Genomic DNA, 25,713 nt, shown 5'->3' with positions numbered 1-25,713 from the left:
TCTCAATCAAGCATTTTAATGCATCAGAAAATATTGAGTTAAATTACCCAGCAATTTTCCCACGACAACCAGAAATCTATTGTCAAGGCATATAACCACTAATGAACACCATAAATCCTCAAAGATGTCCAGTTCAACCCAATGGTAGTGCAAGGGAACTACAATTATGGGAGCCAAAATCCCATCTAAAAAACAATTAAGAAAGCTAGTTTCCTTCAAAGAGCAATTATGTGACATTAGTACTTGGAACTTATCCCATGTAAAGTACTAGGGGTTGTTTGGTAGCTGGTTAGAGTTATGCAGGTATTAGTAATGCAGGGATGAGTTACGAGGGAATCTATGTATTATTTTATGCCGGAATTAGTTATGCAGATTTAGTTATTCCATCTTCTATCATGCATAAAATAACACATAGATTATGATCCCCACACAAAAAACATCTCGAACATAAGTGAAAACCTCTTTTGTTCAAGTTTTCACGAGTCAACACTGCCTCTTTTGCCAACAGCCAGTTAAAACAATTCACTTTATAAGGTACTTTTGTCTTCCATGGCCATCAAGAAGAAGGATGGCCATGGAAGATGATATGGAAGACAAAAGTACCTTATAAAGTGAACTGTTTTAACTGGCTGTTGGCAAAAGAGGCAGTGTTGACTCGTGAAAACTTGAACAAAAGAGATTTTCACTTATGTTCGAGATGTTTTTTGTGTGGGGATCATAATGAGACAATCAGTCATCTTTTCTTGCACTGCACATGGACAGACCAGCTATGGAGGATGTTTATCAACCTGAGGAAGATCAGATGGGTGAAGCCTGGGAGCATAGAAGGAGTGTTAAAATGCTGGAACAGGGATGGGAATGTAACAAGAAAAGAGGAGAGATGGAAGATTGTCCCATCATGTATCTGGTGGACTGTTTGGAAAGAGAGGAACCAGAGATGTTTTGAGAACAAGCAGAATAATTTACAGAAGCTAAAGATGAACTGCCTAGCTCTTTTTCATTTTTGGTGTAAACAGGAAATTCTAGATCAGACAGAAGATATTTTTGATGTGTTAGATCTCTTGTAAGAATAGACAACTGTAGAGATCAATGCTGTAAATGTAACCTTTTGGAGGGGGACTACATATTTTGATGTAGTACACCTGTGGATATATAGAGTAACTGTTACAAGTCTCAAAAAAAAAAAAAAAAATAACACATAGATTTCCTCATAAGTTATACATGAATTAGTTACATGACTAACTTACCTCCTAACCGTCTACCAAACGTGGTATTACTTATGCAGAATTTAATACAGGAATAACTTGCCTCCTAAATAGCTACCAAACGACCCCTAACAGTTCCCAAAAGTATACAAATTTTGTTTTTAAGAAAATTAAGAATATATCGGAATTCACACCAAAAATTATATGTGCTAAAATTACAGAATAAACCACAAACCCTAATGCATGCAACAATTCAAGGATTAACAGTAGGAAAAATTACGCAACGTGGCAAACATGTAGACTGTATTTACAATACACAGCTATAGTTTCAAAAAATTACGGAATATAGCTACATTTTGGGTTTTGTAGCATACAACTCTTTCGCGCCATTTCAGCTGATATATTATTTGTTGATCCATTTGATACCCGCGATTTCAGACATGCTCTAAACTATAGCTACTATATGCGCAATTGTAGCTACGCTTCGTAAACTACACAAACTGTAGCTACGTTTCATAATTACGCTCTAAACAGTAGCTACGTTTCATAATTACGCTCTAAACTGTAGCTATTTACAAATACCTCTCAGCTCGAGAATTTGCTTCTCTTCTCTGGATAGCTTTAGTATATAGGAGTAACTTTTATTTTTCAAAACTTAAGAAAAAGCCGGAATTCACACCAAAAGTTATATGTATTGATACTTGCACTCAGGACCAGCCAAATTTTATAGAATAAACCACAAACCCTAATGCATGCAACAACTTAAAGATATATTAAAAAAGACTAGTCCTGTTTCAATTTTGTAAACGAACTAAAAAGGAAAGTAAGACAAATAAATTGAAGCGGAAGGTAGTACCTCTCAGCTCTGGAATTTCGCTTTTCTTCTTCAGATAACTTGACAGGCATTCCAAACCGCTCAGCTCGCTTCATTTTCTTCTGTATATTACTATCATTACCCTGACAGCTGTCATCATCTCCAGTCGCCGCCTTGATTTCCTCTTTGGCACCGGCAGATGTCGGCGATTCCGGTGCGGAATTAGGAGGAGATGCGGTTTCGGCCGTTGGATTGGGATCTGACGGTGGCTGATCTAGGGTTTTGATAGGGTTTTCGGGATTCTGTTGTGCTGTTGTTGTGGCCATAGCTGAGGATTCAAGAGATAAGTTTGGATTGGGGATTTCGTTGGGTGAATTTGGAAGCGAGGAGATGGAAGAAGCTGCAGCTGCTTTTTCTGGGATTGGGATTATTCTTATGGCTCGTTTGGTTGGCACTTTAGAGGGCGATATTTTCATCCTAAAATTACCACAACACCCTTAACTCCCCTCTCACTGTCTCACTCATGTTGAGTATAAGGTGCCGTTTGGCCATAAAAATTATTTACTTTTTCTCCGGAAATTTTTCTCACTTTTTTTATTTTTGAGCATTTCGCTACAAATATTCCGAATACAATTTAAAGTTACATTCCGGAATATTAAAAACTCAAAAAAAATTATTTTTTATAATTACATTTCACCAAAAATTATGATTTCAAAAACTATGATCAAGCACAACTTCAACTTTAAAAATTTCAAAAAAAAAGTGAATTGTTTTTGATATCCATGGCCAAACGGCTACTAAATTTTTTTCGTTATTTTCTGCATAAAATTCCGAAAACACCCTTAACTCCTATCTCGCTCGTGTTTTGTTTTTTATTTTAAAATCCCAAAGGCGGTTCTGAAGTTTAGGGGTCGAACTATTTTAAATTTGATAGTATCTCCATAACAGTAGGATTTGGGTGTTTTTCTTTTCTTTTTTACATTTTGTTTTACAAACGAAATAATTGCAGCTAGTTTATGAGATTATGTCTTTACTACTAAGAGCCCGTCTGGATGGGCTTATACTTATAAGCTGCAAACAGCTTATAAGCTAAAAAAATTAAGTTGGGTAGTCTAACTTATTTTTTTGGCTTATAAGCTGTTTTCAGCTTATAAGCTACGTCAAATGGGCCCAATTATTTTTGTGAGCTTATTTTAAGCACAAAATGACTTTAAGCTGGCCAGTCAAACACTCAAAAAAGCTGAAAACAGCTTATAAGCAACTTATAAGCCAATCCAAACGGGCTCTAAGTGGATAGTCTTTTTATTCGGAGGGAGTATTTGCTAATACACATAAACAAACACCTTTATTATTAGAAATGAATGTGTGCTCATACTATGAAGGATAGGTTAGATATAAACTTATCCAGGATAAGGTGGGAGTGGCTTCGGTGAAGGACTAGATGAGCAAAGCTAGGTTGACATGGTTTAGGTATGTGCAAAGGAGAGGCACAGAAGCTGCAGCGCGGAGGTGTGAGAGTTGGCTATGGATGATTTCACGAGAGATAAAGGTAGGTGAAGAAAAATTGAAGAGAAATGATTAATATTGTTTGTAGTTTAATTTAGTAATTTAGTAGTTGTTTGGATAATATTTTAGTTAAAGTAAAAAAAGAAAAGCTGAATTTGAATAAATATTTTGTGGAAGTTGAAATTTTATTCCAGCGTGATTCTTTTTCGTAATTAAACAATTTTATTAAAGGAAAAGGGCCAAATATACCCTTGTGATATCAGAAAAGGGCCAAATATACCCTTCGTTATACTTTGAGGCCAAATATAACCTTACCGTTATACTTTGGGACTAAATATACCCCTCATCCGTTAAAGTTGTCCAAGGTGAACATTTGCTCCTACGTTGCTGCCACACATCTGATGAGGTGAACACCACGTGGCATGTCACCTCAACAACCCTAACCCATTTTACCCCTCCCCTCTATTTGTTCTTCCATCACTAAAATTGTTTTCCCTTTCACCACCATTACAGCCACCATGACCGCTTCTTCAAATTCCAAGCAGCATCACTAAGCATATTTCAGCAATGTTTATGAACAAGTTTAATATTTCAATTTACGAGCAATATTTTTGTACCAAAAAAAATAGACAGATTAAGAACATTACAAGGTAAACAGAGTAAATGCCTTTGCTCTTCGAATAGTAAAAGCCCCAGTTGTATACGGATAATCTTGGATTTTCTTTAGCGGGTTCACAGGATTTAATGGAAAATGGTTGTGGATTCAATCAGTTTGTTTCACTACTCAGCAGCAACATCAACAACCCATTCAACGGAATTTCCAAGAGCAAATTTTACCCCAAAAAATCAATCAAAATTCTCGATTTGCGTGCATAATTTTCTTGCCTTGTAGACATCTCTTTTCATGCAAAGCTAGTGATTTTCTTTTCCGTCAATGCCTTGTCTATGGAATAGCAAAAAAAGCTAGCATTGAAGCCTTGATTTGACCAGTAAAAAAGAAAAATATTAGTAAATGGGTAGTTAAAATGGGTATGGGTGTTGAGTTGGCATGCCACGTGACATCCATCTCGTCAAATGTGTGGCAGCCACGTACGATTGGATGTTCATCTTAGACAACTTTAACGGATGAAGAGTATATTTAGCCTCGAAGTATAACAGCAAAGATATATTTGACCCTAAATTATAACGAGGAGTATATTTTCTCCTTTTCTGATAGTGCAGGGGTATATTTGGCCATTTTCCATTTATTAATTACCAAAGTAGAAATTATAAGGCAAGGCTTAGCCATCATAACTAGCCATCGAAAGAAAAAGGCATAATACATAAATAGATCCTCAAATTTGGTCACATTTTTTAAGTGTGTCCTTCAACTTTGGGTGTGCACAAGTAGGAATCTCAACTTGTTTCTACTTTTTTAGTTGAACACTTTAACTTACAAAATGATCATCTAGACATCTCCAAAATTATGTGTCACGTCAACATTTGTATTTATGTGTTCAGTTTTTTACAAGTTGAGGTGCCTACTTATGCACACCTAAAATTGGAAGTCATACTTAAAATATGAGGTCAAACTTGAGGGTCTATTTATGTATTATTGCAAAGAAAAAACCTACCAATAAATTTAAGGGTGTGTTTAGTAAGAAGGAAAATATTTTATTGTTTCTGATGTTTAATACTACTTTTTTATCCTATATAATAAGAAGGGTTAAAATACAAGGGTCAAACACCTTATTATACGAGCATAAATTCTTCAAATTCTTAAAGAAAAAATTTATATATTTGAATAATACATATGTAACAAAACTACATAATTGATTCATAAATTTATTTTTTTACATAATTAACTCATAACATTTCAAAAAAAATAAAAAAATAGAGAAAATATAATTAAGGAGAAAGTTATTGGACTCCCAGCATAGTGACACCTAAATTGTGCAATTTCGTGGACGATTTGGGAATTGCGGTCACTTTCCTATCTGCGAATCGGATAGCAGAAGTTGTCATAACTCACAACAAAGGTCCATTCTTGAACCAGTAATATAACGCTCTCTCTTTTTTCATACTAGTATATATTATCAAAGCAAAAAAGGAGATAAAGTCTTCCTTATCAAAGTGAAAGCCATGAAATTGGCTTCCATAATCCATAATAACCACACTACTCAATCCCCTCCAAACTTCATCTCCAGGAGCAGGACCACAATCTCTTCTCCTGCTAAATGCCCAAGATGGATTCACTTTCAATCACCTCATCTTCAATTTCCAGCACCCATTTTAGGTAATGCTCATGTGGTAATTTCTTTGTATATCTTTTTTTTTTTTTATAGCAGAGATAGCAGCACAAATAATGATGTCAATCTGTCCACATAGATAGGAAGACATTACCTAGTACTCCTCTGTCTCAAATTAACTGTCCTACTTTCTAAAAATTTGTCATCTTAAAAGTTCAAGCTTTTCCCATTTTGTCCTTAGTATTGATTGTTCTTGAAGATGACAAACATCTCAATTATAGGGAGATAGACACATAAATAAAGCAAAAATTAAATGAAGAGAGAGATTATATCTTAAGACATAAATAAGGATAAAATAGTCAAAACTCCTTCTAAGTAATATTTTCTTACGGGGCGTGTAAGAGTGAAACATGACAGATAATTTGAGACGGAGGGGTATTTTTTTGTTTTGTTTATGTTGGAATTTGTACCTTAAGACGTCATGGTTCTCAACCCACTTCATTGATCACTGAGGCCTACGTCCGGTGCTTGTATATATCCCCATTTCTTCATGAGTACTTTTTTTAGCATTGAGACATGGTAATGAAGTTTCTTCTTGTTTGCAGTGGGGTGTAATTGTAGACGAAGATATAGTGCGGTGATTTCCTGCTTGAAGAAATCTGAACAAGAGACAGAATCATCTACTGCTGGTTAGAAATTAGATAGAATCCTGATTGTTGTACCTGTTTTCTTATGAGACAAAGCTTAATTAAGAAAGCGAAATGATAAGAATTTGGAAACTCCACTTTTATGCTGATAACATATCACATTCTATAAAGTTCTATTGGTCTGGACTTGAAAAATGAAAATAATTGCATCCGCTGTCCAATTGAATGATCAGGGGAAGTATGTTTCAAAATCTTGAAATCATTCATCTGGTATCCAATCTTAAAATTTGTTAAAAAATGCTTTTTCATTGATATGAATGACCTGGAAAAGATGATAGAAACAATAAAGACTGGAATTTTGTATATAAATTTGTGTTCCATGCTGAGATGTCTCATATTACATTTGCTGTTGATGAAACAGAAGAAAAAACTCAAGGGTCTGGCAATTACGTGTCTTCTGTCAGGACGGTTGCCTTGTGTGTAAGTAATTCCTAGCTATGGTCATAACGACAGTTATTGTTTGTCATACTGATTTAGAGCACTCTAAATTGAAGGAAATATAGTGATGGATTTATATAGGTGTTTTCAGCAGTGGCATTTGGTGTTGGCGTGGGGTTCATGGAGGGAGTTACCAAGGCATCTGAATTTTTCGCTGGGTAAAGAGACAAACTACATATTGATGATTTAAGCCTATAAATTTTGGAAATACTTGATGTTCTTTGTTGTTTTAAGATGATAGAACCTCTAGTGCTGAATGCGACTGCAGAATGCGGAGTATTTGGAAATTATTCGTAATGCTAAAACGATAATAAGAATATAAAGCTAATTAGAATTGCCACTATATAATATCGCTGTGATTCAAGTGAGAAGAACTCTGAGAAAAAAAAATGGAAAGTAGCGAAAAGGAGAAATAGTTTTCAGCTTAGAGCAATGTTCTATCGTGGAGTAATTAACCGCGCCAGTAAATGGATTGCATGTTTGATTGGGGAAGGAGTTCATGGTCATGAGTGAGGATCTCTGAAGTTTCCTTTCAACCAAGTCATAAAATGAGACCTCACTGTATTCTTTAGCACATAAGTGCAAGATCTTGCATAGACAGTATTGGTCTGGCCATGGAAATTTGATTGTTAACCGAGAGTATTACTCCTGACTATAGACATGAAATTTGCTCCATTATAAAACTTAAAGCCTGCCGTTTTTGGTCATCTTTCTGTAAATAATGAGCAAGCACTTTCTTGATGCTGCTTATGACGAGCAATAAAAATTCCATTTGCCCCTAAAAAAGCCTGCTGTCTCCTCCTAGTCCTATTATCACGGGCAAATAAAAGAACTATTAGCATTTCCTCTGTAATTGTGGATCTGTAGGACCTTGTAGTTTTCCTTTGCTGGAGAGACATGATCTAGATCCACAACTTTTATCAGATCATAGTCCACGTAAGAAGTACCTTACAGCTGAGAGGACTAAATCGACCAAAAAATAATAAATGTTTTAGCACTGGATTGTACTGACGATTGATTTTTACTTGGGATTGATCTGAATCAGTTGATGTTTCTTTATTACTCAATCTTAGACACCTAATTGTTCCTATCAAGTTCCAGTGCTTTCTAGGCTTGATTTGCTTCTGGATTTACTGGTTTTAGCTGTATATTTTCAGGTATCTGCTTGAGCAGAGTTTGTCAGTGGACAATTTATTTGTATTCGTTCTGATATTCAAATATTTCAAAGTACCACTTATGTATCAGGTGCGATGCTAATCTTTTCTGCGCTTACAGTCCGTACTCACAACATTGTGTTCATTCTGGCCTTACTTTTACTTTATATAAGCTGGACAATGTTTCTATTATCATTTATGGGACCTTGTTCATGATGCAAATCTGCTTATTGGGTATACAGAACCGGGTGCTCTCATATGGAATTGCTGGTGCCGTTATCTTCAGATTGTCTATCATACTGCTAGGAACAGCAACCCTGCAGGTTGGCTGCTATTTTCATTGCAGAAACATGTAATTACAAACATGCAGAAGTTCCAACTTCCAAGTATATCCCCCTACCCGGAGAAGTACACATTATACAAAATTATTTCATGTTTATCATTTTGTGTCATTTCAGAGATTTGAGGCAGTTAACCTACTGTTGGCTGGGATTCTTCTATACTCTTCATTCAAGGTGCATTCTCTTTTATCCGCATACCATCTCCTTTAGCTATTTTTCGTTGATGCAATGTTTTTAAGATGATAAACTTATATTGCATGATCCTTAATTTGCCTTTGATGTGTAGCCATGTTGAATGATTGTGACATGAGTGTGGATACTTTGTATTAATTCCTCACATTAAAAAATAGCAAAGTACTTGTACCTGATGCTTATACATACATATGCCTGATACTTGCACATACTCGTACCTGATACTAAAAAATATCTCTGCTGGGTACATATTTGCAGTTGAGTCCATGTAACATAGGTATTCTTTAAGAAGCCCATGTAACATAATTATGAACGAGCATACCCCAGATATTAGTACCACACTACAATGGATGGTGACAATATATTTTGTACCTCTAATGCAATGGGAAAAAAAGGTAGGGCAGCATCTGAGACATGCATATATTGTAGATATCAGTCTTGAGGATGCTTATGATGTGCATCTTCTGCAACTGCTATTTCTTGTTTAAATAGATTTGCAAACGATTCTGTGTAAGAGCATGATGACTACCAAATTACTTGAATTAGCATATTTGTTGTTCTGAGAGTTGCCACATTTTTATTTTAGTGCTGTTGCAAAATATTAAGGACAAAAATACCTAATTTTGTTGATTTATTATGATATAATCCCTCTGAGGATGTCATATCAACTTTATCAGTTGTATCATCTGGCAGAAGTAATGTGAAGCACATTGAATGCAGTAAAAAGGTGGAAAAGGGAGATCAATAGCATATTTGGTGAAACTTCTGGGAAGCTAAAAGTGCTTATCTTTTCTTTTCAAAAAGTGCTTATTTTGTAAAGTTAAGGTGTTTGGCCAAGCTTTAAGAGAAAACATAAGTGCTTTTGAGCAGTAGCTGAAGCTGTTTTTCAAAAGCTAAAAAGTAGCTTTTCCCCAAAAGCACTTTTGGAACATTAGCCAAGCACAAAGTAATGCTCTAATATTGGCAAAAGTGCTTTTAAAATTGAGTAGCCAAACACAAATTGCTACTCTTCCAAAGTACTTCAAAAAGCACTTTTCAAAATAAGCAAATTTTGGAAGCTTGGCCAAATAGGCTATAAATCCTTGCTTCTCAGCCAGGATAAATTAGCTTGCGTTGTTGTTCGTAAGACCAACGTAGACAGAATGCTCTTGCCATCACTTAAACTCCAACCAATAAGTATGCCTTCTTACTACAAAAAGGAAAAAAGAAAAAAAGTAAGAAAAGCAGTTCCTAGACTTGTATTGCTTGGTAGTCAACCCGGATGCATTGCACAATGCTGGGGGAGCCAACTTTAGAGAAATTTTGAGGACTGGGAAATAGGAAGTCTCTGAATTTCTGAGAATACTGGAGATGCTATATACCAGGAGGAAGCATGCATTGAAGTGGAACATCAGAGAGGTCGAAAGGACTGTCAGATATGGTTATGAACTATTAACCGCAGATTAAAAGGAGCTACCTTTTACTCAAAAAAAAAAAAACTACAGATTAAAAGGATCCATCACATTTCAATTCTGGTGTAAAGAGAATTATGTAGTAGGTTCAGAATCACTTGTAGAATTTTTGGCTTCTCTGTAGGATACTAGGCCTTTTGTAATAAATTACTGCCAGTATCTTCTTGGTGTTGAGGAATACGAAATTACCTTTATCAAAAAAAAAAAAAAAAAAAAAAAGAGGATCCATCACACTGGCCTTGGAAGATAACCTGAAAAGGTAATGCGACTCCCGAGGTGACAAATTTTTGCTGGATTGGTGTGCATGAAGCGTGTCTAACCCGATCAAATTTACAAAGAAGGGGTATGTTAATGTGTAATAGATGCTTCATATGTGAAGTAAGTGAGGAGAGATACATCACTTGTTCATATACTGCCGGACCTTTGGGGCATGTTTTTCAGTCAGTACAATTTAAACCGGGTCTTCCATTAGACATTGAAGGAACTGCTGTGGAGCTGGACTTGAAGGTAGATGGGCAGAGAGAACAGGAAGATATGGTTCACTATTCCAGCCTGCATCTTTTGGGTAATTTGGAAAGAGAGGACTAGACGACATTTCGAAAGTTTAGCCAATCCAATTGTAACAGGATTAGAAATAAGTGTTTGTAGAATGCCACATATTTTATGTTAACACGCTACTTGAGTTCCTAAGCTCCCTAGACTTTTAACGAGAGGAGCCTGAGTTTTTGACTTGTACGTATTAGCATCTTCTTGGTGCTTTTGGTGAAATAAAACTCTGATTACTTATTTAAATAGAAGAAAAAGGCAGAGCCATCTCTGCAATCACCACAAATCTAGTAAACAACTTTAAGGGAAACTAAGAAAATGAACATTTAAGAGTTATCACTTCAAGTCATGCAATCAATTCTGCCAGAACTTTGAATTTTACCAATCAAGGCTAAAAGAGATTTTTTTTTTTTTTTGACAAGGTAACAGCAGGCTAAAATTGACAAGAGACTGCTAAAAGTATTATTGACAAGAGACTGCTAAATATATGCTCATTGGAGTTGCCTGGATGTCTGCATAAAATACATCTTGGTTTAGTAGAATGACTCTTCTTTTCCATGTCATGTGGAAATGGGCACAAATATACAAGCTTAGCATAAAGGCCACCAGCCATTCCGAACTGTTGGAAACTAATAAGAAAAGCACCTATGAGATAACTAAATGGGCTCATATATTACTCTTTGATCTATATTGTTGTCCCAGAAGCATTTTTGCAATTTAGTTAATGATACCTTTTTTTAATCTCATCATAGCTGTTCACGGCAGAAGAAGACGACGATGATCTATCTGACAATTTCATTGTGAAGACCTGCCAGAAATTCATTCCCATCACATGTAAATTTTCTCTGTGTCTTTGCATAATTAGGTGCAATATTTGGTTTCTAATTGGTCTTATATGTGCTCCTGCAAATGACTGCTCATTTGTTTTTTTAACTCTTATACTGGTACTAACTTTGTATTGGTTGTCCTGGAATAATTGAAATGATCAAGTCCAACTACAACAACTGCTAGTAAATTTTTTTTTTTTTCTAAAACAACTGCTAGTTTGATTTATACTTGTGGTACTTTTTTTGAAACTTTGAGTTGGTTATTCTGGAGTCCTCAAATTGATCGACTCCAAGAACAACAAGTGCATCCTATGCTGGTTTCTCAGTCCTAGCTTGTAGTTGAGAGCTTCGTGTAAAGTTTACAGAACAGCTGTGCATGCTGCAAATGTGGCAATTTAAGAGAGGAGGACTCTCTCTTCTTTCAATTTGTTGTCCCCTTTGGAAGGATCTGCAATGTGATTCTGTTTAGGTGCATAATGTGATCATTTTACTTACTATTTTCGGAGACATATTTTGTGAAGTAAGTTATGCTCCAACTTTTTCATATTTCATTGTTCTCTTCCCTTCTAGGTTCTAGTCAAAGTGGGATACGATACAAGTTTTTTTTTTTTTTTTTAAGTAGAACTCAGAGGTTTAGATATATGACATACTCCAGGTTTTTTACTTCTTCATTTATAAAAATGGAAAATAATTTCTTAATCAAAGATAATGGGGTTGGACCCTATAAAATAGAGTATCATATTTGAAAACTTACCGTTCCAAAAACCAAAAAAAAAAAAAAAAAAAAAAAAAAGGAGTATCATTTTTGGTGGGGACATTAAAGGAGTGATGGTGAGACAAATTAGGGACAATGTCCTTTTGAAACTAACTGGAAATCATTTATAGAATAAAAGTAAGTTTGGTTATACAGATAGAGAAATGCTAGAGTTTATGAAAGCAAGAAGGATAATGTAATTAATCTTTAGCTCAAGTGTATATCTTTACTTAATTTTTGGTGCAGCACAGCTACAGCATATACTGGATGCGACAGTTGACTTTCTTAGTTCTTTACACATTGTAATTCTCGTTTGGACTCTTGGTCCAGTTTACCCTTACTGCTGGTCTGTTTTATATCAATAATATTCTCTTAATTTATTATTTAAAAAAAGGTACACTTTGAGCAATACTAAAAAGCACATACATTCGACCACATGCTATAAATCAACTGGGTATCACCAAAATTCATGGTCCAGTGTAACTCAAACTCCATGTATAGAAAATAATCCCTTTCCTTGCCAAATTTATTGAGCTTATTTGGAGTGCAAGGGTGGGTCGGAACCCATGAATTAGGTTATTTTTTTCCCTTCAGAGACTAATGTTCTTCAAATTCCGTGATATTCTAGTTAATCTTTAGATCATATGATGCATGAGTAGGGTCCAGGCACAAGTTTTCTTAAGATGATGAAGCTCTGTTCCTGATACAGAAATCTAACCTTTCAGCTTCCGAAATATATGATGATTTTTCAAACTTTTGTTGGTGATGCAGCTGAATATGATGGTGACCGGTTCATAACTTTGCAGGATGGTGTATGGAAAGTAAGTCAACTGGGAGTTATTTTAGCAATTGAAATTTATCTTTGTCCTGGCGTGTGACCTCAATAATATTCACGCGTATATCAATTTATACCTTTAAATTTCAGGCTTAACGAAATCTTGTGCTTTTGACCATCTATACGAACAAAAGTCTGTGTACTTGTTATATGCCTGTGTACTTGTTATATAGTTTTCTTATAACGAATATCTTTTAGATTAATTATTTTGATTTCTAACAGGCTTTAACATTTTGGGCAGGCTACACCTTTACTTTTGACAGTGGCGGTTATTGAACTCAGTGATATTGCATTCGCTGTGAGTATTCTGTTCATACTGGATATGCATATCTTGAAGGACTAATATACATGTTTGTTTCTGTGCTAACAACAATGTTGTGTTTTTCTCAGGTTGATTCTATACCAGCAGTTTTTGGTGTCACAAGAGATCCTTTCATAGTTTTCACTTCCAATCTCTTTGCAATTTTGGGTAGAGCGCTGTTCTTTATCTTGCTTCTTATTTTAAGTTTTTAACCACAAGAGCTATAAAAAGAGCCAATTACTAATTGAAATGTGATTTCTTGTACCTAATTAGAGTTGGTTTAACTAAGTGATATTTGGTATTTTGTGTTTTTTGTAAATGATCATGTTTTTGACGTTCTTTCATCAATTCATATATATATCAAGGACTCATGTGCATGAACTTAATTGTTACGTGGTGCTTGTTTTGATTTACAAAGAAGATCTCGTCACTTTATTGTTCATTCTGATTTCATGAAGTAGATCTTCTTTCTCTATTACCCTTCCCCAAAATATCCTTTTTCTTGCCCTATAAACTAGGTGACCGTCTTAGCTATTCTTTATGCAGGATTAAGGTCATTGTACACGCTCATTTCTGAAAGTATGGCAGAGTTGGAATATCTACAGGTGAGAATTGCCTTGCTTTTATCAGAGCTCTTGTTCTACAGATATGAGTCAGTAGCATTAAAATATTAAATAAAACAAATCAAACTAGTCGTTAAACTATTCATGACTCATCTTTGAAGTTCACCTTTTCATATTTTTATAGATGACAATTTTTAAATAAAATCCCCATTTCCTTTCAGCCTTCCATTGGTATTGTCCTGGGATTCATTGGATTCAAAATGATCCTAGACTTTTTCGGTGAGTTTCTGCAAACATCAGTTGAGCTCTTTCCTCTTACGATTAAAATCCAGTGGGGGTGTCCGACTAATATCAAATTTCACGCAGGATACCATGTTTCCACTGAGGCGTCTCTTGGTGTTGTAGCGACATGTCTTAGTGCTGGAGTCTTGCTGAGTCTTGTTAAAAAATCTGATCAATGAGTTGGGGTGCTCTCTGAGATGCTGATCTTTCTTTAGGAGAGGATAAAGGATATGTATTGTGTTCCTTTTTTATTCTCTTCTTTGTTGCCTTGGCCATTACATCTTTTACCAGTGTGCCCTGCTCTGCCAAATGTACTTTATTCCATTACAGTGCAAAAAATACCATCAATCTTTAACATATTTTTGCAATAAATTAATTTCTTTGAGCTGAGGGTCTTTGAGGAACAACCTCTCTGTCCTACAAAGGCAGGAGTAAGGTCTGCGTACATCTTACCCTCCCCAGACCCCACTTGTCAGATCACACTGGGGGATGTTGTTGTAGCTAGTCTTAGAGCTAGGATTTTTATGGAAAAATTGGAAGGATGGGGGGTTTGCAAGAGCACATACATAAACGGTTTCTTTTAAAAAAATTTAAACTATGGGGTGAGATTATCTACAGGGTCTTAAATAGGAGATATTTTACAAACTCTAGCTATAATGTTTGTTGCCTTCTCTTTCATAATTCATCATTTAGCTAGTCCTTTAAAGTGACTCAACCGAGACGAAGGGTGTGTTTGGTATGAAGGAAAATATTATTTTGGAGAATGTTTTCTGGTTGGTCAAATGTTTTGGAAAATATTATTTTTAGGATAACAAGTTCCTTAAAAATCAGGAAAATGACTTCACAGGGAGTATGGAGAATAAGTTTAATTTTGCTAAGTTTATATTAGTAAAATTTCTTTTCTATTTATCACAAATTGATTGGTACTATGATTATTCGGGGACTCGATGTGAGTTTTTAATTGAATTTTAATTTTATTTTTAACTATTACATGTGATTTTTAGTACTTGTGTAATTTCCCTGTGTATTTTTTTCATTTAAGTTTTATCAAATAAAATATTGGAAAGTAAAGGTGAAGCGGAAGGATTAACCTAATGCCACTACACATACGATAGAGAAGACAAATATCATGCAAAATACATACAATAAGGAACAAATTCGTCAATTTTTTATCCTTCTTTTTCTTTTGTTTGAGTCGTGCCCTAAAAGGCATTATCCACCAAAGAATCCTTATTAAGTTGATGAATGTCAACGTTCAACATTCTTTATTCATTTCATGTTACTCACCAAAATGTTGTTCCTTCGTGTCTTCATCATAAAACAAGAAGATATTACTTAACGGAAAATGGTCATGAATATGCCCATCTAAAAATTGTGGCACCCAAAAAATGTCGTGATAACATGGGAACCATGTGATTGTATCGCAGGTTGGGATGAATTATTACAACAATCATCTTCTTGTCCATATATCCTTTGACAACGTTTTCCTTTTCTTTTTTCTTCAACGATATGGGGAATCTCTGTAGAAAATAATAAGGTTGGACCACAATGGCAATTACAATGGAAAACAAGGTTGTAAGGCGGGAGCGAATCCAAAAAGATTGTTGCTCAATGCGCATTGAAATTCCAATGAATGATATTCAGCATCTTTGGGTCTATCGGAAACAATCTCTCTACTTGTCAAAATAGGAGTAAGATCTGCGTACACTTTACCTGAAATTACACGGGATATGTTGTTGTTGCTATTCAGCATCTTTGGGCTGAGCTTAGCCCTCTTCCTATCCTACACCCCTTGTTGAGGCTTATTCACTAGTTCTAGATTTGTGGTTACATTATTTTCAAAATTTTCCCAATCTTACCTTTATATTCTTGGATTCTTAACAAGAGCCACTGTAATGACATTGATGATAACAAATTGAACAGTAAATATCAAAAGAAGAAAACAGAATGTTCTTCAGCAGCATCCAAGAGTCCTATGCAAACTTGTAATAGTACAATTTTATGTGTTTTCCTCGAAAACGTCATTTCAACTTATATGCTACAGGAAATAAACACAATCACGCGATTGTACATCATAATGAGCTATTCTAATACATACTTGCACTCGCAAATACAAGCCATGTCTGTACAACAAAAATACCGAACCAGGCTTCGGATGTCTACCTAACAAATTGCATGAACACAAATCACCTATAAATGCAATGACTAAACGGGCACAAGCAACTTCAACAGAGAAAGAACAAGGGATCGATGACCTCATAGTTGGTCTGACTTCTGAGGGAAAAAAAATATTCGTCGCGCCAATTTAGTTCATATGATTGAACCTGCACTCGAGGTGCCACTGATTGTGGTTGTTATCTGTACTGGTATTCAAGAGGGCCCCTGCCTTGGCTCCCCCTTTTAGATGATCTCGTTTTGTCTTCCACCACCATCTAGTTTCATAGCTCCATTTAACCTTTTGCAGCTTATCACCATCGTTTCATTCTAGGTGAAGTAGCAGGTCCTGGCCGTGAAGTTTGGATGCCCCCGCGGGTTTCCTGGTCAAATTTTTGTGAAGCAAGGTAGGTCAAAGCCGTAACAACATCTGCTATAACTGGACGCATGTTAGGTTGCTCCTGAACACACATTGCTGCAACTGCTAGAGCTTGATACATGCCCCTTACTGGATAATGGCCTTGCAGCATTGGATCAGCCATCTGCGAGAATTTCCTCCGGTCTTTGAACAATGGTCTTGCCTGATATCCAGAGCACAATTATAAAATTAGAAACTTGCTTCTCTTCATGGTTGGCTAACATAAAAGAACAATCTACACAACCCCACACAACAATGCCCCAAGAAAAGCAAAAACCAAGAGGATTGGAACTCTATAAATCTCTCCTTCGCTCCGTGTGACACATGATAGAGGATCAAGATTTTCCTTTAAACACACATATACAAGAAGGCCTTGAAAGAAATTCTTGCCTTCCGACATTAAATGCTCCACTACCTTCCAGCTTTACACGTCCATTAAGAGCACATCAGCATCAATTGAAATACCCAACCTTGCCCCTACCCCCGATGGTGAAGGTACATTGTTTCAAATGATGTCATCTGACACCATTCCAACGAACAGCACGACAATATCAACTGATTTTCCCCAGCCTTATGAATAATACTCCCTCCTTCCCAATTTATGCGACAATGTTTGGCTAGACACAAAGTTTAAGAAAGAAACGAAGACTTGTGAAATTTGTGGTCTAAAACACCTTAGATATTTGTCTGGCAATAAATCATTTCGTTGCGGGTAAAAGGGGATTTTGAAGTTAAGTCATTTCTAATTATAGAAAGGTGACATTCTTTTTGGGACAAACTAAAAAGGAAAGTGTGCTACATAAATTGGCATAGAGGGAGTAGTATTTTTGTTATTTCTTTCAGGAAAAAATAAGATACTCTATATCTTCCCTGAAGGATTCTCAAGTCACTCGAATGCATCTGCTCCCAGATAGGGCACTAAATACTGTTTCAAACCATTTCATATAAGATCAGCAAAACCAGTTTTTTTAACTCATTCATTGAACTCATCTTATGGATTGTAGATTACTGAAAGCATTTTATAACTATCCTATAAGATTTTTTTCCCTTTATAGTTGAACAAAGTGATCATAATACATCAATGAAACAAGAAGCCACCACAGAAACAACAGCAACCAAAAAGTTGTATGATAAGAAATCTTACCCATATCACGAGATTGAAATCTCCTCCAGTTTTTGAACTTTCAATTGCTTTCCTGCCTGTAATGATTTCCAAGAGAACTACCCCAAAGCTGTAAACATCTGACTTCAAAGTCAACTGTCCAGTCATGGCATACTCTGGTGCACAGTACCCATACGTACCCATAACTCTTGTAGAAACATGGGTGTTATCTCCTACGGGCCCCAGTTTGGCCAAGCCAAAGTCAGAGAGCTTTGCGTGATAACCCTCACCAAGCAAAATGTTGGAGCATTTTAAATCACGGTATATTACAGGGGGACTTGCACTGTGTAGATATTCCAAGCCTTTTGCTGCTCCGGCAGCAATTCTCATTCTAGTGTTCCAATCTAGCCGTTCCTTACCTGGCGTAGGATCTGCAGCACAATCACTTCAATTTCAAATTTAATCCAAACTTTCAATATAAAATGAAAAAGAAAGTCTACCTAAGAAAGATTACCATGAAGATGGTCTTCCAATGACCCTAATGGCATATATTCGTAGACCAGAAGTCTCTGATCTCCATCAGCACAATAGCCGATTAGATTTACAAGGTTAGGATGGTGTAACAGACTTAACATCAGCACTTCGACAAGAAATTCCCTGTTGCCCTGCAATCCATTACGATCGAGTTGCTTGATGGCGACGACCTGCACCAATCGAAATCAATAAAAAGGTGTTAAATTTCAGCTCCAGCCAAGTAGCCAACAACTTCGAAGTGACAAGCAAACCATCAAGCATGGTCCCCACCCCTGGAAAAAAAGGTAAATAATCCTAGTCAATTATACCTTTGCTTATTTCAACTCCGGCCCCACATATATGTGAAAACGAAAAAGACAATTGAGTCCAATTAGCTTAACGAATATGGTAAAAAGCATAACAGAAACCAAAGTATCCATGAAATATACATCACCGCTTGTTAGAAAGTAGCAAAGTACTTTCCTGATGGCTGATTCTGCATGCCCCTGAAACAACTACATGGAGTAAGGCCTCTAAGCCTCACGCATTGCAAATGAGAAAGAACAAAAGTGAAATTCTCATTTTAGATTTCTCACATAACAAAAACTCAAGTGAGGGGTCTGTTCAACTTTTGCCAATTGACAAACCGGGAAAAAGCCCAAGTGTTTGCCCTCGGCAAATGAGCCAACTAAAGATAACATAGATATGCTATCAGAAAAGGATAAAAGTCTGTGACCTTGGCTCAGTAAATACTGAAAAGATTTACCCATGAACACTATTCAGGAAATAGTGAGTGCAACAGAATATGATAGATTAGAGGCAAACCAAACTATTGATCTCTTTGTTACATTCCATTATTACAAACAAACAAACAAACAAAAAAAGAGTTGATGAGAATTGACCTGATTGGACTCAATCACCCCTTTGTATACTCTACCAAAGCCTCCTTCTCCAAGAAGAAAATCACCTCGAAAATTTTTGGTTGCAGCTGCTAATTCACGAAATATAAAAGTCTTGGCTGCAATTTGGTTGGACCCTGCATCCTTATCAACTTCCTTTGTGTGTAATGAATTCTTTGTTTTTAACTTATCTGAAGCCAAGAACATAAAATAGAAAAGTAAACAAAGCATGACATTGAAATGAGGCAACTGGTGTTCAGACACAAGAAGGATGATTGACAAGCAGGGAAAATGATAATATATAACTTTTTTTATTGGTTCAACTGAGAGATGTGGAAGGTTGTTTGAAGTTTGGACTATGAAGCTTCATTAACTGTAAAAGGTTGCTTGAAATTTGAACTACGAAGCTTCACTAGTCCATGTTGTTTAACTTTACATTAGAACTTCTAATATGGCACATAGTACCAAAAACACCGAGACTTGACAAGCTCACATGGATAATGGTACCAATAATTTATCTATGAAGTTCCTTTTTCAAACAAACATTCTTCTTCAAAATTTTGGTCATGCACAATACACGTCGTCACCTGATACACAGATAACTAGTTAACTGATATGATATGCAGAAATAAAAAAGTTAAAATTCCAAAATCCATATTGTAACATGGAAAAGCCACAATCTTTGGAAGTCAAATTGAAATCATGTCGTCATACTTGAACAAACTAGGCACAATGAACAAAAGCCTGGTAGTCTGGTTTTGTCCTTCTCTTATTTTCTCTTGGAGAGGGGGGGGGGGGGGGGGGGGGGGGTATGAAAGCTATCTTGCCTCGTCTACAAAAGGAAATTTGGAAACGTTGACTTGAGGCTACCAAACTCGTCTAACATTTCATCCCATTATCATGTTACAAGAACCTTTCTTCTGGTTCTATGAGGTTTTCATAAAAATGATATAAAGTAATTGATATCATTCACCACTTAACTTCTTATTAGATACTAATTGAAATCACTTGTACCACTTCCATACTAAACTACTGCGATTTTTTTTTTTTTAAACTGTGGTGTCCGGGCCAGCTTCCGGAACCTTGACTAATTCCACGGGATACCTGCCACCTCACACCAACAACAAATAACTCTATCCACCAAGGTTAGGATAAATGGGAAGAAATCACCTAGTGTTTTATCTCTGCTAACCTGAGACCTCAAGGTTCCCAGTCCACTTCATTGACTAACATTTAGCAGATTGAACCGTAATTTGTCCCAAATTTCTGCATCAGAATCATCTTAATTGTAAGACACCACCTCTAAATGTCAAATTGCAATTAATTCGTCCATGACAATAACCTACACTTTTTTAATATGACTAGTGTTGAGGCCATCCTAGGCGCACCACTCGACTATTCCTTCAGATACCTGCATTCCTCTACTAGCACCGGTATCGGGTGACTCTGCCCTCCAAGGCTTAGCCAAATATGAACAAATCATCTGACCTTTTTTTTTTTCTTATGTGATTGAACTCTGATCTTCAATACACTAAATTAACCAAGTGAACGGTCATCGGTGCACTTCCATAACATATCACCACAACAATCAAGTAGTATAATATTAAGTCATTGATTATGATATCAAGATCCAGGTCAAAGCACACAAATGGTAAACAGCCTGAATATCCAAGAATCAGAAGTACAAAACCCAAACCAACAAAAACCCACAAAAATCAGACAAATATAAAGCAACCCCATTTCACCAAATCAAACAATCAGTTAATTATATGCAAAAAAATCACAACTTTGCAGATTATCAAGATGCTGAATATCCAAGAATCACAAGTAAAAACCCAAAACAACAAAAACCCACAAAATTTTACAAATACAAAGCAACCCCATTTCACCAAATCAAACAATCAGTTAATTATATGCACAAAAATCACAACTTTGCAGATTATCAAGATGCTGAATATCCAAGAATCATGTGTAGAAACCCAAAACAAGCAAACCCCACAAAAATTAGACAAATATAAAGCAACCCCATTTCACAATCAGTGGATTAAATGCATAAAAATCAAAGCTTTACAGATTGATAAATATACCAGAAGAGTGTTGGACTGAATCTACAGAATTTTTCTTCTTTGAGTTCTGTTTGGATGGTCCATAACAAGGAAACCAACCCATTTTTCTCTTCTATTTTGGCAAGTAATGGAGAGTGGCAACTTGAAAGAGGCCAAGTTTTGCACAGCTGATTAGCTGTCTTGAAAATTAAACCTTTTGGGGACTGTTTTCTTTCTTCTTTTTACCGTTTTTATTCATTACAATAATTGTCGGAAAAACTGTAATTTTTGTTTTTTAAGGAGTAAAAGAAATGATGACTTCCCTCTTAAAGTTAAGTTGACTTGGTCAATTTAAGACAAAAACTACTTTTTTTTTTTTTTTTTAATATTTCAGAAACGTCCTGCATGCTAACGTTGGTTTTGATTTGAAAAATTACACCAGTCTTTTTTGTTTTAACTTTTTCTAATGAAACCTACCCCTTTGGCTATGAGAATTTTTCACCTTTTTTCGGGAATTTTTTTCACTTTATTTATAAATTGGCGTGGGTCATGAAATTTCACGTTGTATTTAGAATTTGGAAAACACGTAGTCAGGGGCGGAGCTAGCCCTTCGAACGTGGGTTCGGCCGAACCCAGTAGTTTTCGTCCGAATCATATTTTTATATTAAATTTTTTGTTAAATATGTACAAATTATTAATTTAGTAGGCGTTTGGCCATGAAAACCAAATATTTCACTTTATTTGGAATTTTGAAGTTGGAGTTGAAGATGGAGTTCTGTTTGATTATAGTTTTTGCACAGAATATTTGATTGTTTGAATGTACAAATACAATTTAATTGTATTTGGAATATTTATGGCCAAACATTAATTTCTGAATAAGGGAAAAGTTTTCCGAAAAAGGTGAAAAATTCTCATGGCCCAACGGGTTCCTAAAATCTTGTTTTCACCTTTTTCACTGTAGGCCATTTGAGTTTTATTTATCTCCATCTACTTCAAGCCCACGCTTATCGAGCCTCTTCTCTCTACTTCAAAAACAAAGAAGATCTTCATTTTATGTATAACCCCACAATGAATTTAAGAATTTTTACTTGGTGTAGCGTCTTCTAAGAGGTAATTATTGATAATAATTACCTTTTAATTTATTTATATTTAGTAGCTACAATGATTTTGTAAATTACCATTCGTAACTATATCAAAAATACATTAAGTTGGAGTGGTTTAACCCAGGTTTGAACCCAGCCAACAACATTAGTTTTCTTATATATTTTTTCTAGCTTCTTCTCCTTATATTTTGAGTGTATTTAAGTGTATTTCGTCATATGTATCATCAAGTTAGAGTGGATGAAGTGGTTATTGAGCGTGCCTTTGCCCCTTCCCACCCAGGTTCGAATCCTTGTAATTTGGCAAATGATAGCTACGTATAGTAAGAGTCTCATATAAAGTAGTTATATCTGTAAGTTTGCCATGAATTTAACACGTTTCGGAGGGTTTATAATGTTTTGCGTCATTTCACTCATTTTTACGTTAAGGTTTAAAGTTGGCGTTCAGATCTTTCCCCACTAAAAAGTTAAATTAGTTTATTTTACATATATCATAAACTTTTGCAAATTCTTTAAAAATAGAAATTTCAAGATGGTTGATTTTGATTATATTTTATGAATTGAAAATTGGAATTTGGATGCCAATGGTACTTTAGAGTTTCTCAAATTATATACCTGACATTACAAAAAGGAATAAACCCAAAAGGAAACTAAAAAGACAAACGTTTTAACATGTTTAAAACTCAAATTAAGTGAACACCCAAATTTCAACCTAAACCATTGCTAAAGTACCATTGTTGCTCCTTAATTGCTAACAATCTGGCTTTCATTTAGATTTTGCAAAATACTGCAAGTAATTTTTTTTTTTCATTTTATATACTCCGTCTATGAAAATATCAATATATTGTTTAAGAGGTCAAACTTTCTAACTATGATTTTTTCCCCAGTTTACACTCTCTGTCCTTAGATGCATTGACCACTCTTCTATATTTTCGTGCAGGTTTCTAATTTAACCTTTATATTTTTTTTAAGTCTATTCATGAAAGAATGTTATTTTTCTAGAAATAATTGAACTTTTTATTTATCCTTATTGAGATGATTTATAACCACACAAATTTCTAAAAACTTATTCTAGTGCAATTTTAAAAAAAAAATTACATGCACAAACAAACAATATCAAATAAATTGAAACGGTATGAGTAATTGTTATTGACAAAAATCCTAAATCAAGACGATTGTTCTAAATCAGTTCCATTATATTATGTGCAAAGCTAATTGATTGAAACTTTGCATTTCTCTATACATTTTTTATATATAAAAATTGTAACATTTGCCACCCTCTTAAGGGGTAATCTAAGGTCTATGCTAATAAAATGGTTTTATAATGATGCCTTAGTCCAATAATTGAAAAATGATATTACACACTGACTCAATGTTAATTGAGAAGAATATTGATCAAAGAATAATGAAGAAGTTCCTCGGAATATACTTGACAGTGTGGAGGGCATCTTTTATTGATGCGTAATCTTGACATATCAGTGTGCTCTATATTTGTAGAGAACAAAAAAAAAAAGAATCTTAATTCCTTCACTCAGATTTTTTTTTTTTTGTTGGTTATAGTAGGATTACTTTTAGGTACCTTTATTTAGGTTTTTTTTTTTTTAAAAAAAAAATTATATAAGAAGAAAAGAGAAGAGTTTTGTTATTCCTCTTCCAATATATGTTTTCATATTTAACACATTATTCACCTAGGGCTCTAAGACTGGAACTAGGTGTTTCTTCCAATTTAGTTTTTGCTCAATACTTTTTCTGTCGCACTTTTTGTAATTTTAGTCAGTGACAAAAGAATGACATTTTTCTATGTTTAGCAGATTAACGTTTTAGCTTTAAAATTCTTATATTGCCTTGATGAGATGATTTAGAATCATCCAAATTTCTATAACTTGTTTTAGACTACAAAATGAAAAAAAAAAAAAAAAGAATCTCTTAAATCTATGTCCGATCAAACAAAAAAAAAAAGAGCAGCCCGGTGCACCTAAGCTCCCGCTATGCGCTAGGCCCGGGGAAGGGCCGGATCACAAAAGTCTATTGTACGTAGTCTTACCCTATATTTGTGCAGGAGGTTGTTTTCACGGTCGAACGTGTGACCTCCTGATCACATGGCAGCAACTTCACCAGTTACGCCAATTCTGTTTGTTATTACATATTTCACTTATTCTAAAACTCAATTGATAAATAGAAGTGTGCATTTTGAGAACAAATAATCAAATACCACAATGGAATGGATAACTTGTCAGTTGCCACAAGAATGTAATTCCATGAAAATGTTTTTTGTGTTCTAGTCTTATAGATCTCTGTAGAAGTGTAGATCTATCAAATTAGAAAAATTGCAATTGAAAAAGAATGTGGAGCACCACCTCATCAGCTCATCTCACCCACCCCTCTACAGGTTACAACTAAGAAAGAAAATTATTTTTTCCTCTGCGATTCTATTGGCAAACAAAATAAAGATTAAATTTTGAATGGTCCATTGCCATTTGTCAGCATACAAATTAAGTTATACTAAGAGTTTCTAAAGTTTCGCTAATTTGTCCGCTTTAAATCGACTTGAGATCCGCAATGTTTGAAGTTCAACGGGTAAATCAACTTCAAATAGTAGCACCTGAAATGTAGCTTGCCAAAGCTTAAGTTCAAACAGTTTGAAAGCAAGCAAATCATAAACTTAAGTCACGTATGCCTGAAGTTCAGCTATATTTCCATGAACTTAAAAGGCACATATAATTAAAATTTAATCTTTCTTTTTTGCCTGATCTTAAAACAACTATGTCCGAACTTCAACTATTTTTACCTGAATTTCAGTAACTTTTGCTTGAATATATATATATATATATATATATATATATTGCCTAAAAATAATTGCACTTCAATACCTAAATCTATTTCAAATGAGCGCATATTGAAACATAAAATCCAAATATCATAAAGAACAAACTCCAATAATTAATTTGCCAAAACAACATCAAATCTAGCAAATTCATTTTGCAACAATATTGATTTGCCAATATGTTCAAGCTTTTCCAACAACACTTACTTGATTTAAATTCCCTTTTCAAATTTGAAATTTAATACTTCTCCAAAGCATTAAACTTCAATAGCTATAAAGAAAAACACTTACAACAACTAAACAGGAAGAGGAGGAGAAGGCAATATGTTTTTGCCCTTTTTGTATGATGTTTGCCAAAACTGGGACAAATTAAATATGTTTGGAAAATCGGGTACAACTTAACAGACATTTGTCCAAATAGAAAGTCCCATGAAGTTTTTACACGTACTAAATATCTCTCTCTCTCTCTTCCCTTACACAATGCCTATTCTCTTTTACTTCTTTTCTCTCTATT

General features: G+C 35.0%; 3 protein-coding genes across 4 annotated transcripts in view; 1 reads left to right on the top strand and 2 right to left on the bottom strand.

The window, feature by feature from the left end:
- Positions 1 to 2,510, bottom strand: part of LOC132606913 (protein MODIFIER OF SNC1 11-like) — a 5,857-nt gene extending 3,347 nt beyond the window's left edge. For both annotated transcript variants that reach the window (XM_060320594.1, XM_060320593.1), the window contains exon 1: positions 2,062 to 2,510. In XM_060320594.1, coding sequence (XP_060176577.1) covers positions 2,062 to 2,495 — 434 coding nt within the window. In that variant the 5' untranslated portion in view covers positions 2,496 to 2,510. The remainder of the gene's footprint in view (positions 1 to 2,061) is intronic.
- A 2,963-nt stretch (positions 2,511 to 5,473) lies between these two features.
- On the top strand, positions 5,474 to 14,529 carry LOC132606910 (thylakoid membrane protein TERC, chloroplastic). The gene is made up of 14 exons (XM_060320591.1): positions 5,474 to 5,800; positions 6,359 to 6,442; positions 6,822 to 6,880; positions 6,980 to 7,056; positions 8,056 to 8,143; positions 8,295 to 8,375; positions 8,511 to 8,567; positions 11,335 to 11,416; positions 12,935 to 12,984; positions 13,240 to 13,296; positions 13,389 to 13,467; positions 13,846 to 13,904; positions 14,084 to 14,141; positions 14,229 to 14,529. Exons 1-14 carry the CDS (start codon positions 5,647 to 5,649, stop codon positions 14,321 to 14,323), a joined length of 1,080 nt encoding a protein of 359 aa, XP_060176574.1. The 5' UTR covers positions 5,474 to 5,646; the 3' UTR covers positions 14,324 to 14,529.
- A 1,544-nt stretch (positions 14,530 to 16,073) lies between these two features.
- On the bottom strand, positions 16,074 to 21,496 carry LOC132606909 (probable serine/threonine-protein kinase PBL7). The gene is made up of 5 exons (XM_060320590.1): positions 21,318 to 21,496; positions 19,234 to 19,421; positions 18,333 to 18,522; positions 17,861 to 18,249; positions 16,074 to 16,879 (listed from the first exon to the last, which is right to left on the bottom strand). Exons 1-5 carry the CDS (start codon positions 21,397 to 21,399, stop codon positions 16,613 to 16,615), a joined length of 1,116 nt encoding a protein of 371 aa, XP_060176573.1. The 5' UTR covers positions 21,400 to 21,496; the 3' UTR covers positions 16,074 to 16,612.
- Between the last annotated feature and the right edge of the window lie 4,217 nt (positions 21,497 to 25,713).

Source organism: Lycium barbarum, chromosome 8 (assembly GCF_019175385.1).
Source record: "Lycium barbarum isolate Lr01 chromosome 8, ASM1917538v2, whole genome shotgun sequence".
NCBI classification, from domain to species: domain Eukaryota; kingdom Viridiplantae; phylum Streptophyta; class Magnoliopsida; order Solanales; family Solanaceae; genus Lycium; species Lycium barbarum.
Note: the sequence above shows the minus strand (reverse complement) of the source record. Positions and strands in the feature narration are given on the sequence as shown.

What these genes read in the sequence shown, in the direction of transcription:
- LOC132606910 (XM_060320591.1), top strand. Translation starts at nt 5,647, where the DNA reads ATGAAATTGGCTTCCATAATCCATAATAACCACACTACTCAATCCCCT. An exon ending in ATTTCCAGCACCCATTTTAG is followed by an intron (nt 5,801 to 6,358) that starts GTAATGCTCATG and finishes TCTTGTTTGCAG; the next exon opens with TGGGGTGTAATTGTAGACGA. An exon ending in TGCAGGATGGTGTATGGAAA is followed by an intron (nt 12,985 to 13,239) that starts GTAAGTCAACTG and finishes CATTTTGGGCAG; the next exon opens with GCTACACCTTTACTTTTGAC.
- LOC132606909 (XM_060320590.1), bottom strand. Translation starts at nt 21,399, where the DNA reads ATGGGTTGGTTTCCTTGTTATGGACCATCCAAACAGAACTCAAAGAAG. An exon ending in TTCAGTCCAACACTCTTCTG is followed by an intron (nt 19,422 to 21,317) that starts GTATATTTATCA and finishes TCTTGGCTTCAG; the next exon opens with ATAAGTTAAAAACAAAGAAT. An exon ending in ATTGGAAGACCATCTTCATG is followed by an intron (nt 18,250 to 18,332) that starts GTAATCTTTCTT and finishes ATTGTGCTGCAG; the next exon opens with ATCCTACGCCAGGTAAGGAA.